Source organism: Pan troglodytes, chromosome 7, assembly GCF_028858775.2.
Source record: "Pan troglodytes isolate AG18354 chromosome 7, NHGRI_mPanTro3-v2.0_pri, whole genome shotgun sequence".
Taxonomy (NCBI): domain Eukaryota; kingdom Metazoa; phylum Chordata; class Mammalia; order Primates; family Hominidae; genus Pan; species Pan troglodytes.
In genome coordinates, this window is record NC_072405.2 from 20842156 (window position 1) to 20857756 (window position 15601).

At 43.6% G+C, this 15601-nt stretch overlaps 1 protein-coding gene across 4 annotated transcripts in view; it reads right to left on the minus strand.

Annotated features, from left to right (window-relative positions):
* Nucleotides 1–15601, minus strand: part of LOC129135667 (RNA-binding motif protein, X chromosome-like) — a 100435-nt gene that overhangs the window by 21775 nt on the left and 63059 nt on the right. The window contains exons 2-3 of one of the 4 annotated variants that reach the window (XM_063816164.1): nucleotides 12311–12391; nucleotides 10408–11383 (exon numbers count right to left, since the gene is read on the minus strand). The exons of 1 other annotated variant lie outside the window; for it this stretch is intronic. In XM_063816164.1, coding sequence (XP_063672234.1) covers nucleotides 12346–12391 — 46 coding nt within the window. In that variant the 3' untranslated portion in view covers nucleotides 10408–11383; nucleotides 12311–12345. Of the gene's footprint in view, nucleotides 1–4349; nucleotides 7578–10407; nucleotides 11384–12310; nucleotides 12392–15601 lie in introns of those variants that run through there. 2 more of the 4 variants (XM_063816163.1, XM_054656563.2) reach the window with 2 other exon arrangements.

Sequence of the window (15601 nt, forward strand, 5' to 3'; positions counted from 1 at the left end):
GTGGATATTGCTCGCCCCACAGTATCTTATCATTTAATTGCATTCTTTGATGTGCTAAGAGTCAGCTTGCACAAGTTAAGTCCTTGAGGAAGGGGCTGCCAGTGAAAAAGCCAAGATAAAAGCTGTCCCCAGTGTTAGAGGTGGGGCCTGGTGGGAAGAGATTGGATCATGGGGGTGGATTTCTCATGAATGATTTAGCATCATCCTTTTGGTCCTGTCCTTGCAATAGTGAGTGAGTTCTCGCAAGATCGGGTTGTTTACGAGTGTGTAGCACCTCCCTCCTTACTCTCTTGCTCCCGCTTCACCTTCTGCCATCATTGTAAGTTTCCTGAGGCCTCCACAGAACCTCAGCAGATGTCAGTGTCATGCTCCCTGTATAGCCTACAAAACTGCGAGCGAATTAAATCTCTTTTCTTTATATATTACCCAGTCTCAGGTATTTCTTTATAGCATGAGAGAACAGCCAAATCCAGCAGCCATAGACATTATGTAGCAAATGTGCATGGCTGTGTTTCAATAAAACTTTATTGACAAACACATGTGCAAGCAGGTCAGATTTGGCCCATGGGCCATAGTGTCCCAACGTCTGCTCTGGAATATTCTGTTCAGCCTGGATGGACATCTCTAGGTTGTAGTTGTTGTTTTTTTTTTTTTTGAGACAAAGTCTCATTGTTGCCCAGGCTGGAGTGCAGTGGTGCAATCTTTGCTCGCCACAACCTCTGCCTCCTGGATTCAAGCAATTCTCCTGACTCAGCCTCCCAAGTAGCTGGGATTACAGGCACCTGCCACCACACCTGTCTAATTTTTGTATTTTTTAATAGAAATAGGGTTTCACCATGTTGGCCAGGCTGGTCTCAAACTCCTGACATCAGGTGATCCACCCACCTCAGCCTCCCAAAATGCTGGGATTACAGATGCCCGCCACCACACCTGGCTAATTTTTGTATTTTTAGTAGAGATGTGGTTTCACTATGTTGCCCTGGCTGGTCTCGAACTCCTGATCTCAAGTGATCCACCTGCCTCGGCCTCCCAAAGTGCTGAGATTACACCTGTGAGCCACTGCAGCTGCCCTCTAGATTTTTTTTTTGACCTTTGCTTGTTTGGTTTGACTTTCATTTTCTTCCCCACTGTGGTAGCCATTTTCTGAATGCCTGTTAGTTTGTCCATCTCTCTCCTCTGTAGTCCCTAGAGTCAGATGAACTCCTCTGCAGGTGCAATGGTGTAACACCCTCTAGTGCTGAATTTTGAGCAGGAGAAAGAGAGCAAGAGTGACCAGTACCTTTGGAAACTCTGGCCTCCTGAGAATTTGGTGTCTCCTCTGCAAAGGTTGCAAACCTGTTAACCCACAGACAGGAGAGAGAGACAAGCCAGAAGCACGATCTGTTGAGCTTGAGTTTAATATTTGATGCACAGAGATCACTGAGTTTTTTGATAAGAATTAGAGGGGGAAGAAATGGCCACAGAGAACAATTTCTATCTCCAGGTGAGGATTCAGGAGATAATTCTGTGAACAGAACTTCCTGAGAACTGAGATGGGGAAATCGCTGGTATTAGAAGAGTGAAAAGGTCAGTAATTAAGGCTACGACTGTGCTCTTAGAGACAAAAGAAGAAAATGAGACTGCCAGGCATGAATAATGAGAAATCTTTGATGGAATTAGCCATGCAGAACAGATACTAAATGCATCCTCATTCTTCTCATAGTCAAAAGTTTTTGCTTAAGCTGGATGGGAAAAAGAGAATCCCATTTCATTAAGTATAAAAGAGGGGATTTTAGAGAAGGTCTCAGAAGAAAGAGATGTGGGGGTTTGGTGAAACTCACCAGAGGCTGAACCCTCTCCAGCATAACACAGGGATTGGGAGGAGTGGGGCGGCATTAGGCCAGGTGCATAGCCCAGTGCCGCTCTCTCTGGACTTTCTGCTCTCTCTAGACTTGTTTGCTAGCTGAGCTTATCCATTTGCATAATTTTCAGTGCCATTTCTCAGCTGATGAGTCCTGAACTTTTGTCTTGAGGCTAGACTTCTCCTTCAAACAGCAGTCTTAAACACTCAACTTCTTTCTTGTTTTTTCCACTTGTCAACTCATGAAGACCTCAACCTTGTTACATCCAAAGCCAAACTCATGGCTTGGAGTGGTAGGTGATGGCTGTAATCCCAGTGCTATGGGAGGCTGAGGTGGGAGGATTACTTGAGGCCAGGAGTTTGAAGCCAGCCTGGAAAACACAGTGAGACTCCCTATCTACAAAAAAAAAAAAAAAAAAAAAAAAAAAGCTAGGCATGGTGATGTGCATCTGTAGGATCTGTAGTCCTGCTACATGGCAGGCTGAGGCAGGAGGATCACTTGAGCCCAGGAGTTTGAGGCTGCAAAGAGCTATGATTGCACCAATGCACTCCATCCTGGGTGACACAGCCAGAGACCCTGTCTTAAAAAAAACACCCAAAGCCAAACTCTCTTTTTCCTCCTCCTTCTCCATGGGCTCTGTCCATGCCATCTCTGTTCTGTAAACGGCACCACCCCCTGCTGAGCTGCTCAAGGTGGTCATAACTCATGTGTTGTGCTAACTCTGCTTTTGCCCTCTTCCCCAGTCAGCAAGTCCTGTGATTCTAAACTTTATCCAACTTGTCCACTCTCTGTAGCTTCACTGTCATTATCTTTGCCTAGGACACTGCTATCTCAGCTGGGCTACAGCAGCCTCCTAACTGGTCTTAAGTGGTACTCTGCACCTGCTCTCCATGCTCAGCAATCCATTTCCTACCTGGCAGCTTCAGTGATCTTAAGGCGTCCATTGAGTCTCATCCCTGCTTTTCCTGCCCATGGTACATAGAATAAAATCGAGACCCCAAGTCTTCTGCCTGTTCCCGCCACCTCTCCAGCCGTCTCCTATCTCCTGCCCTTGGCCTACTCTATTTCAGCCACTATGGCCTTCTTTTGTTTTCTTGGACTTTCAAACCTTTTTCCACAACAGGGCCTTTGCACTTGCTGCTTCAGCCTGGAATGATTTTCCTCTACACCTCCCCAAATTAGACCATCCTTTAGGTGTCAGCTAAAATGGTGCTTCCACAGACAGCTCTTCCCTGACCCCTTTATAAAGTGGACTTCCCTGCTCTTCTCCACCTTAACGTCGTATTGTTTCTTGTTGTGGGAAGTCAGGGACCCCAAATGGAGAGGGACTGGCTGGAGCCATGGCAGAAGAACATAAATGGTGAAGATTTCATGGACAGTTATCAGTTCCCAAATAATACTTTTATAATTTCTTATGCCTGTCTTTAATCTCTTAATTCTGTTATATTCATAAGCTAAGGATGTACATCACCTCAGGACCACTGTGATAATTGTGTTCACTGTACAATTTGATTGTAAAACGTGTGTGTTTCAACAATATGAAATCAGTGCACCTTGAAAAAGAAGAGAATAACAGCAATTTTTAGGGAACAAAGGAAGACAACTATAAGGTCTGACTGCCTGCAGGGTTGGGCAAAAAGAGCCATATGTTTCTTCTTGCAGAGAGTCTATAAACGGATGTGCAAGTAGGAGAGATATGGCTAAATTCTTTTCCTAGCAAGGAATATTAATAGTAGTACCCTGGGAAAGGAATGCATTCCTGGGGGAAGTTCTATAAATGGCCGCTCTGGGAATGTCTGTCTTATGCGGTTGAGATAAGGACTGAGATACGCCCTGGTCTTCTGCAGTACCCAAAGGCTTGCTAGGGTGGAGAAAAACTCCGCCCTGATATATGTGTGGTCAGCCTGGTTCTCTGCTCTTAAACCCTGTTTTCTGTTGTTTAAGATGTTTATCAAGACAATACATGCGTGAATGAACATAGACCCTTATCAGTGGTTCTGCTTTTGCCCTTTGCTTTGTGTTCTTTGCTGGACACTTATCAGTAGTTCTGCTTTTGCCCTTTGTCCTGTTCCCTCAGAAGCATGTGATCTTTGTTAGACCCTTAGTAGTAGTTCTGCTTTTTACCCTTTGAAGCATGTGACCTTTGTACCTACTCCCTGTTCCTACACCCCCTTCCCTTTTGAAGCCCTTAATAAAAACTTGCTCATCTGAGACTCAGGGGGCATCACGGTCCTACTGATGTGTAATGTCACCCGCAGCAGCCCAGCTGTAAAATTCCTCTCTTTGTAGTGTCTCTCTTTATTTCTCAGCTGGCTGACACTTATGGAAAATAGAAAGAACCTACATTGAAATATTGGGGGCAGGTTCCACCTATACTTCTTTCATGGATTTACTTACTTTTTGTTTGTCCCCCTCTGTATCCTAGAAACTCCTGGAGGGCAGAGGCATGCCTGCCATCTTCATCATTGCATTACCACCACCCAACATTATCGGGGGACCTGCCCTGATAATCAGGTAGGTTCTTTTCTATTTTCCTAAGCGTCGACTGGCTTGAGAAATAAAAGGACAGAGTACAAAAGAGAGAAATTTTAAAGCTGGGTATCCGGGGGAGACATCACACATTGGTAGGATCCGTGATGCCCCACAAGCCACAAAACCCAGCAAGTTTGTATTAGGGAGTTTCAAAAGGGGAGGGAGCATATGAATAGGTGTGGGTGACAGACATCAAGTACTTAACAGGGTAATAGAATATCACAAGGCAAGTGGAGACAGGGTGAGATCACAGGACCACAGGACAGAAGTGAAATTAAAATTGCTAATAAAGTTTTGGCACCATTGTCATTGATAACATCTTATCAGGAAACAGGGTTTTGAGATCAACCCTTCTGACCAAAGTTTATTAGGCGGGAATTTTCTCTTCCTAATAAGCCTGGGAGTGCTATGGGAGACTGGAGTTTATTTCACCTCTGCAATCTCGACCATAAGAGACAGGTAGGCCCTGGGGGGCCAGTTCAGAGACCTACCCCTAGGTGCGCATTCTCTTTCTCAGGGACGTTCCATGCTGAGAAAAGGAATTCAGCGATATTTCTCCCATTTGCTTTTGAAAGAAGAGAAATATGGTTCTGTTCTGCCCGGCTCACCGGCGTTCAGAGTTTAAGGTTATCTCTCTTATTCCCTGAACAATTGCTGTTATCCTGTTCTTTTTTCAGGGTGCCCACATTTCATATTGCTCAAACACACATGCTGTACAATTTGTATAGTTAACGCAATTATTACAGGTCCTGAGACGATATACATCACTCTCGACTGACAGGATTAAGAGATTAAAGTGAAGACAGGCATAGGAAATCACAAAGGTATTGATTGGGGAAGTGATAAGTGTCCATGAAATCTTCACAATTTATGTTTAGAGATTGCAGTAAAGACAGGCATAAGAAATTACAAAAGTATTAATTTGGGGAACCAATAAATGTCCATAAAATCTTCATAATCCACGTTCTTCTGTCATGGCTTCAGCCGGTCCCTCCGTTTGGGGTCCTGACTTCCCGCAACATCTCTCCCTCTCTTTTTATATAAATGTGCCATGGCGATGAAGGCTTGTTCGTTCTCTCAATTTTGACACAGGATTATTTGACTGGTACAGCACACTAAAAGCAAGCCGGTTAAGCAGAGAAACATAATTCCAAAATTTACTACAGTGGAGCCCCCAAGAGACTTTATCCAAGTTGTGGGGTTTAATCCATAAAGATTTTCTGCCACCTGATCTAACGCCTGAGCTCCAGGAACGATGGATAAGTGAGCTTGGGAGGCTTCAAAAATTTGTTTTTTTAATTTAGTTGTTTTCAATGATAAATTATCTTTTCTACCTAGAAGGTGTCCTTTGACCATTTCCCATGAATGATCAGTCTCGTTATAGGAATAGGGGTGATGCAGAAATCCAAAGTATTCCAATCGCACTGCATTTGCATGCGATGTTCTAGACTCACTACCCGATCTCCAAGCCAAATAATAGACTGTCTTAAATCATTAATTTGATTTGCCAATTTTTGATCGATGCCTTGTTGAGAATTCCACATTTGGGTGGAATTGGCTTGCCAATCATTAACAAAATGAGCCGTTTGAATAGACTGGTGTAATGCCATTCCGGCAGTGGTGGCCATTGCAGTGACTGTAATTAGGCCCATGATAACAGCGATTAAAGTGAAAACAAGTATCTTAGGTCCTTTTAAAACTCGTTGTACCACTTCATTAATTAAATGTATTGAGGGGGAGGATTCCCAAGGTCTAGGTAAAGTTATCGGAATCCAGATTCCTTCTCGAGCTCGAACCAACATTACACTTTTCCTGGAGTCAAAATGGGAGTTAATACAAGTGTATAGATGACAATTGACGCATTGGACAGTTTGATTATTCATCCAAATTTTGATATTTCCTACCAATAGCATGTAAGGAGGCTTAACACAACTCTGTATGGGAACAGTCAGGTTGGAGGTAAGTAAAGCAGAATGTCTGGGTCTACGTTGATACTGAGAGAGTGGGACGGTAGTGGGAAAAACAGTCAAAATAGTTTTTCCTTCCCATACTCACAGTCCAGACATGGCAATAGCCAATTTCCAAAGTTCTGGGTGTTGTGGGCTCAGAATAGGGAGTATCATAGGAGGGTTGGGGGCGGGGTAATGCCTTTATCTTCCCATTTTAAGGGAAAGAATGAGCTGATCCTTATATGCAAAGTAGAATGATGATTCTCTTTCTCCTAATAAGAAATAAAATAAGTAGCCTCCAGGCATTCCCTTCCACAGAGGAGCAATTGTTTTTTAAATAGCCCTTTGGTGCCCAGTCTATTACTAAACCATATGAGTCATTTTTTAATATTACTGCATGTGAGTTAACACAGTCTTCCCAAATTAAAGTTTTAGATGGGCCCTCAAAATGTTTAGGGCATGGTTTTCCTGCAGGTTTATATTGAAAGTATGGGGTACCTCCCATTACTCCTCCTTTCATTTGTTGTAAAGGAGAAAGGGAGAGGCCAGAGACCAAATGTCCCATTTTATCTGTAGCTGATGTTTCTGAAAGATAAGCAGCCCAGAACTGAGTTTCTAGATGGATGCAACCAGGTGCATGTCCGAGGCACAGAGGGGAGTATTTATAACCCATGGTAACATTAAATGCAGTGCCTCCTTCTCCTGGTTGAGCAGGGCAAGGGTCGTCTATGGCTCCAGGCATCCACACACTATCGTTAGTGTAGATTTCTGCGGGAGCATCTATCCAGGTGAGAGGGCGAATAAGTGGAGGAAAAGGCACCTAAGCCCAAGAAGAATAATTATGTGTAGCAGGTAAATCAGTGTGAGAGGAAACTGGTGAGACAGAAAGTATAAGAAGGAGAATCATTAAATAAAACCGAGTGTAAGCGAGATGGAGTGCTGAAGGAGAAAGAGAAGAACAGAGGGATGTTATTTTCAGGCTAATAGAAATGGTGAGATATTTAGGTTTGTAAGGAGAAAAAGAAAGGTAATCAGGAGAAGTGTGATTAGTTAGATGGGTCTCCACTGTCATCAGGGAGGATTGATTTACACCCATTGTGATTTGGTGTGCCTGTTTCTGAGGAGTCGGCACAGATCTCACCACATCTGAAGGCAGTCTCTGACACAGACGTCTCTTCACTGTGGTTTTGATTGTCAGTATTCACAAGAAGCTTGAGTCTTCTGGTGGGTACCCAGACAGGGGATTGATGATCTCCTGGTGAAACACAAGCATATCCTCTTCCCCACGTTAAGTAGAATAAGAGACAATATTTAAAGGTTTGGGGAAATCCTGTAAGGCAGTAATCACAGCAATTAACTCCGCCTTTTGAACAGAAGTATAAGAGGTAGAAAGAAGTTTGTCTGCAGGACCCATATAGCCAGCATTGCCATTACTAGAGCCATCAGTGAATACTGTAACGGCCTCAGGAATGGGTTGATTTTTGGTTAATCGAGGAACCACCCAAGACGTTATTTTTATAAAATCAAACAATTTGTTTTTTTGGATAATGATCGTCAATAACACCAATAAAATCAGCCAAGTGAATTTGCCACAGTACAGAATGTTGAAAGGCAGGTTGAACTTTGAGCTGATTTAAAGGAACTACAATTACACTCGGATCAAATCCAGAAAATTGAAGTATTCTGCACTGAACCTGTCCAATTAATATGGCTATTTGTTCTAGATAAAGTTTTTGACACAGAATGAGGAAGAAAACACCATTCCACTAAATCATTATGTTGAACTATTTGTCCAGTAGGAGAGTGTAATGAAGCAAAAACCAGAAGCTGAAAAGGCTGAAATGTCTGTACTCTAGATAACTGGGCAGTCTGCATTTTTTCCTCTACAGATTCCAGATCCAGTAAAGCCTCAGGGGTCAAAGTCCTAGGGCTGCGGAGATCAGAATCTCCCCGCAGCATAGAGAACAAGTTAGACAGGGCATAGGTCGGAATGCCTAAAGTAGGTCTTAAATAATTAATGTTACCCAAAAGTTTTTGGAAGTCACTTAAAGTTTGTAAAGAATCTCTCCTAATTTGAACTTTTTGAGGTTGAATACATTGTTTATCGACCACCATTCCAAAATATTGAACAGGAGTGGTCTGTTGAATTTTATCCTGAGCAATGTGTAATCCAGCCTCTGTAACACAGCGGCTCAAAATTTGGTAACAGTCAATTTTTTATCAGTGGGGGCAGAAATTAAAATATCATCAATATAATGAAGAATATAGGCCTCGGGAAATCGGGCTCAAACTGGTGAAAGCACTTGTCCAACATAAAGCTGGCAGATTGTAGGGCTATTTAGCATTCCCTGAGGAAGTACTTTCCATTGATAATGAGCTACAGGCTCCTGATTATTGATAGATGGTACAGTAAAAGCAAATTTTTCACAATCCGATTTATGTAAAGCGATATGAAAAAAAAAAAACTCTTTAAGATCAATAAGTATGAGAGGCCAATCTTTAGGTATTAAAGCAGGGGCAGGCATGCCGGGTTGGATGGCCCCCATAGGTTTAATTACAGCATTAATGGCCCTTAAATCGGTTACCCTCCGCCATTTGCCTGATTTCTTTTTTACTAGAAACACAGGAGAATTCCAAGGGGAAAGAGAAGGTTCCACATTTCCAAGTTGTAACTGCTCAGAAACCAATTGATTAAAAGCCTCCAGTTTTTCTTTAGAAAGCGGCCACTGCTGAATCCCAGGGCCAATTGTCTTATCTCCTTTGTTTAAAAGGATATTAGGTAGTAAAAGCAATTGAGCTTGTTTAACAGTAGTAAAAGAAACAGGAGCTTGGGCTGGGGAGTGTAATTTATCCCAAGCTCTCATACACAGTTTTGTTACTTGTTCTGTGGGAAGAGTATCAAAGTTTAATTGGGCATAAGCATCAGAGAAACTATCGGAGCCTGTGAGCTGAACCTGAGTAATTAGAATGTCATTACTCCGATTTAGCTGAGCCTGTAAACAGGCCTCCTCTGACCACCAGGCTGAGATGGACTTAGAACAGCTTTTTGCCAAAAGATCACAGTCTAAACGAAGCAAAACGACCTCAGTATAAAAAGTTTGCAGTACCATTTGAACATAAGGAAACGTAGGACCATACTGAGTACAAGCATCCTTAAATTGTTTTTAAAAAGGTAAGATTGAGCGGCGCATATCGACGCAGACTGGTTGAGGAACTGAAACGACAGGAGGGTGAGGGGCTGTAGTGGATGGAGGAGGGCCTGGAGAATGACAGGTAAATTGTAGTTTGGTCCCAGAGCCATTATTTGATGCTGGAGGTTTGAAGAGAGAAGAGTTAGCATATTTATGGTACCGGGCTTTGTGAGTCACAGCCACAGGAGTTTGAAGTACTGGCTTTTCGTGAGAAGAAGTAAGAAAAGTAGGGGGTAACTTTAAGCCAAAGTTACCAGAATTAGAAATCGAATTTTCAAAATCGTTAGGGAGGGGAGGAGTAGCTGAAGGGAGAGTCTGAACGAAGGCCATGTGGGAGAGGAAGGTTGAGAAAAAGGCAGAGAAACTGAGGAAAAGGCAGAAAACTGTGGCAACTGCAGGGGTTCACGAGATTGGCAAGCCACAAAGATGGCACGCACCAAGCACCCCAAACAGTGATGGGAACATAATACCGGGCCGAGACCAGTTTTCGGAATGCTTTACGTACACAATCACACAATTTTATATACACCGTTCCGTTTTCAGGAAACCAAGAACAGTATTTTTCTACAGCCCTGAACAGAGTGATCATATTTTTCATGGTTACCGGTTTTAACAGGAGTTTGTTAGATTACACATGAACCATAGTTAACCAAGACCACACACAGATTACTCACTACTCGTCGGGCAGTTGAACACGCTTATCTGTGGACCAAGCCGATTGACGTTTCACCGCACCTACCAAAGGGAATCCGGTTCCCTCAAGCACTTAGGAAAAAAGAAAGACCACGTGGGCTCCAGATATCGGGGGACCTGCCCCGATAATCACGTAGGTTCCTTTCTATTTTCCTAAGCGTCGACTGGCTTGAGAAATAAAAGGACAGAGTACAAAAGAGAGAAATTTTAAAGCTGGGCATCTGGGGGAGACATCACACATTGGTAGGATCCGTGATGCCCCACAAGCCACAAAAACCAGCAAGTTTTTATTAGGGAGTTTCAAAAGGGGAGGGAGCATATGAATAGGTGTGGGTGACAGACATCAAGTACTTAACAGGGTAATAGAATATCACAAGGCAAGTGGAGACAGGGCGAGACCACAGGACCGAAGTGAAATTAAAATTGCTAATGAAGTTTTGGCACCATTGTCATTGATAACATCTTATCAGGAGACAGGGTTTTGAGATCAACCCGTCTGACCAAAGTTTATTAGGCGGGAATTTTCTCTTCCTAATAAGCCTGGGAGTGCTATGGGAGACTGGAGTTTATTTCACCTCTGCAATCTCGACCATAAGAGACAGGTATGCCCCGGGGGGGCCAGTTCAGAGACCTACCCCTAGGAGCGCATTCTCTTTCTCAGGGACGTTCCATGCGGAGAAAAGGAATTCAGTGATATTTCTCCCATTTGCTTTTGAAAGAAGAGAAATATGGTTCTGTTCTGCCCGGCTCACCGGCGGTCAGAGTTTAAGGTTATCTCTCTAATTCCCTGAACAATTGCTGTCATCCTGTTCTTTTTCCAGGGTGCCCACATTTCATATTGCTCAAACACACATGCTGTACAATTTATGTACTTAACGCAATTATTACAGGTCCTGAGACGATATACATCCTTCTCGACTGACAGGATTAAGAGGTTAAATTAATGACAGGCATAGGAAATCACAAGGGTATTGATTGGGGAAGTGATAAGTGTCCATGAAATCTTTACAATTTATGTTTAGAGATTTCAGTAAAGGCAGGCATAAGAAATTACAAAAGTATTAATTTGGGAAACTAATAAATGTCCATAAAATCTTCATAATCCACGTTCTTCTGTCATGGCTTCAGCTGGTCCCTCCGTTTGGGGTCCCTGACTTCCCGCAACACAGCACAGTGCCTGGCACAAAAGAGTTGCTCAATTAATAAATCAGGATGAATAGATAAATACACGGATAGGCACTTTAAACTACAGATGAGCTTAAATACTTTGTGTTTTTCTTAGTCAAACATGTGCAATGAAGCATGTGATAAATGTTGTGATGACCATACCTGTGTCTTGCCTGATGTTCTTTGCAATCACTAAATGAAGTCAATTGTGCCTGTTTTGACAGTTCTATTTTCAACCTAATGATCTGTTTATTTTAACTTCTGACTGTTGGTTTTGTTTGGGTTTGTTAGCCTGACAAAGTGGTAGATATTGGTATTTTCTCTTTTGTTTAAATGTCACGAACTTTAAAAATGCCTTTGCTTTTGGTAAGAATTCCTAGTTAGGACACCCTAACGGTCAGGACGATTTGGGTTCTGGTGCAGTAACAACAATCCCCAAATCTCAGTGGCCTCATGCAGTGAGGTATTTGTTTGTTTGTTTTTGAGACAGGGTCTCACTCTGTCACCCAGACTAGAATGCAGTGGTGCAATCTCAGCTCACTGCAACCTCTGCCTCCCAGACTCAAGTGATTCTCCTGCCTCCTGAGTAGCTGGGATTACAGGCCCATGCCACCACTGTCTGGCTAATTTTTGTACTTAGTAGAGACAGGATTTCACCATGTTAGCCAGGTTGGTCTTGAACTCCTGACCTCAAATGATCCACCCGCCTTGGCCTCCCAAAGTGCTGGGATGACAGGCATGAGCCACCATGCCTGGCCAGAGTGAGGCTTATTCTTGGTCACGTTGCATGTCTGGGCTGTGTTAGGGCATTGTGGGGTGGTCTGTTCATTGTGTTCACTCAGGGATCCAGGCTGACAAAAGCCCCATCTCTGCATGTGTCCTTGATCACTTCAGGGGAAAGGGAATGTGGTGGATCATAGAGCCTCTTAACACTTACACCTGCAGGTGACTCAAGTTGCTGCTGCTCATGGTTCATTGGACAAAACGGATCACAGAGTCATGGGCAACTTCTCTGTGCCTGGAAGGGGAAACAAACTATGAATAGCCACATTGATTTTCCCTAGATATTACACGGAAGGCCTCATTTAAACACAGTTACTTATTTGTGTTTTGAAGCTAATTGTAGTCCATCAACCTTCACAGAAGATATGTGGACTTCCAAGCTATTATTAAGCACAATTTTTTTTTTTTTTTTTGAGACAGAGTCTCACTCTCTTGTCCAGGCTGGAGTGCAGTGGCATGATCATGGATCACAACAACTTGTGCCTCCTGGGTTCAAGTGATTTTCATGCGTCAGCCTCCCAAAGTGCTGGGACTACAGACACCCACCACCACGCCTGGCTAAGTTTTGTATTTTTAGTAGAGATGGGGTTTCACCATGTTGGCCTGGCTGGTCTGGAACTCCTGACCTGAGGTGATCCACCTGCCTCGGCCTCCCAAAGTGCTGAGATGACAGGCGTGAGCCGCCGCGCCCGGCCTTGAGTATGATTTTTGATTGGGAAGGTCAGAGTTAGGGTTTTAGTCTGAGGACTGTATAATGTGAAGGTGAAAACAGAGCGTGGCTGTGAGTTTGCTGGGATTCCTGTGCTGCTTCTACAGTTCTTTGGCTGTGTGACCATCACCTTTGGCAAGTTTCTTTACCTTTCTATGTGTTGGTTTCCTCATCAATAAAATGGAAAAAATAATCATAATCATAATAACTATTTGTGTTGGGATAGCCCAGTGGTTGACACATAAGGACTCAAACATACTTTTTTTTTTTTTTTTTTTTTTGAGACGGAGTCTTGCTCTGTTGCCAGGATGGAGTGCAGTGGTGCAATCTCGGCTCACTGCAACCTCTGCCTCCTGGGTTCAAGCGATTCTCCTGCCTCAGCCTCCTGAGTAGCTGGGATTACAGGTTCCTGTTACCACTCCCAGTTAATTTTTGTATTTTTAGTAGAGACGGGGTTTCACCATGTTGTCCAGGATGCTCTCGATCTCTTGACCTCATCATCCGCCCACCTCAGCCTCCCAAAGTGCTGGGATTACAGGTATGAACCACCGTGCCCAGCTCAAAATTACTATTATTAATTTTGGGGGGCAGTTATTATATTTTGTGAAAATCAGAGTACAGTACCTTGTAACACTGAGTTGGGATCTATCCCTGAAGGAACAGGCTTCTAAAGAGGAAGGCATCGAGACAGGGGCAAAATTTTAGTGGACGCTGTAATGACTTTAGGTATATGGACCTGGGGCAGAGTTGTAGCTGGGGCCACCAGGTAGCAAGGTGGACTTTGCTAAATTCTATCACTTTCCTGAGCCTCAGACTCACTTGTTACAAATGAGGTTAAAGCATCCCTCTTTCAGGGCTAAGATAAAGATGAATAAGTAAGAGGGAATGAAACAACTTCCATCAATGGTCAAAAGTATTCATTTAACTTCTTTTATTTATTTATTTATTTTTTTTGAGATGGAGTCTCTCTCTGTTGTCCAGGTTGGAGTGCAGTGGCATGGTCCCGGGTCACTGCAACCTCCACCTCCTGGGTTCAAGTGATTCCCCTGCCTCAGCCTCCTGAGTAGCTGGGACTACAGGTGCGTGCCACCACGCCTGGCTAATTTTTGTATTTTTAGTAGAGACGGGGTTTTACCATGTTGGCCAGGATGGTCTCGATCTCCTGACCTTGTGATCCACCCACCTTAGCCTCCCAATATGTTGGGATTACAGGCATGAGCCACCATGCCTGGCCCATTTAACTTCTATATTACTTTCCTGTTGGTGGATTTACCAGTGCAAACTGAGCAGCTTAAAACACCATCCAGTTAACACCATCCAGTTATTATCTGTTTCCATGAGCCAAGGGTCTGGGAAGGGTTTAACTGGGTCTTCTATTCAGGGTCACAATACTGCAACCAGAGTGTCAACTGGGGTCTCATCAGATGCTCAGTGTCCTCTTCCAAGCTTATTCAGTTTGTGGACTGAATTCAATTTCTTGCAATTGTTGAACGAAGGCCCTCAGCTCCTAGAGCTGCCACCTCCATAGACAGTTCACAGCATGGCCATTTATGTCTCCTTGGAGGCTAAGAGTTGAAACTCTGAAACCTCACCTTTAAAAGACTCGCCTGATTAGGTCTGGCCCACCTAAGATCATCCTGCTTTGGATGAACTCAAAGTCAGCTGAGCAAATGTGTTTAACAAAGCAAGTGTGACCATAATGACATTTGCAAAATTCCTTCCCCTTGGCCAAATCACAAGCCCTGCACACACTCAAGAAGAGATGATACAGGGAGCAGATATAAGGGAGTGGTTCTCTTGGGGGTGACCTAGAACTCTGCCCATTACAACTTCCTTTCTCGAGGAACAGCAGGCCTGGGGAGAGATGATCACAGATGAGAGCAGCCCACAGGTTGTGAGCACCAGGTGCTGGAGTAGGATGCAGGAGGCTGACAAGCAAGTATGAAAAGCCTTATCTGGACGGGGTGGAGTGGCTCACACCTGTAATCCCAACACTATGGGAGGCCGAGGTGGGCGGATCAAGAGGTCAAGAGATAGAGACTATCCTGGCAAACCAACATGGGGAAACCCCGTCTCTACTAAAAATACAAAAATTAGCTGGGAGTGGTGGCACAAGTCTCTAACAACCCAGCTCCCCAAGTGAGCAATTCCTGTCCCTTTTAAGGGCTCACAACCCTAAGGGGGTCCACGTGAGAGGGTCATGATCATGAGAGAGTCGTGATCGATTGACCAAGAAGGGAGTACGTGACTGGGGGCTGCATTCAGCAAACCCCATCTCTACTAAAATAGCAAAATTCAAAGTCTCAGGATAAAAATCAATGTGCAAACATCACAAGCATTCGTATACACCAATAACAAACAGAGAGCCAAATCATGAGTGAACTCCCATTCACAATTGCTTCAAAGAGAATAAAATACCTAGGAATCCAACTTACAAGGGATGTGAAGGACCTCTTCAAGGAGAACTGCAAACCACTGCTCAATGAAACAAAAGAGGATACAAACAAATGGAAGAACATTCCATGCTCATGGGTAGGAAGAATCAATATCGTGAAAATGGCCATAGTGCCCAAGGTAATTTATAGATTCAATGCCATCCCCATCAAGCTACCAATGACTTTCTTCACAGAATTGGAAAAAAACTACTTTAAAGTTCATATGGAACCAAAAAAGAGCTGGCATTACCAAGTCAATCGTAAGCCAAAAGAACAAAGCTGGAGGCATCATGCTACCTGA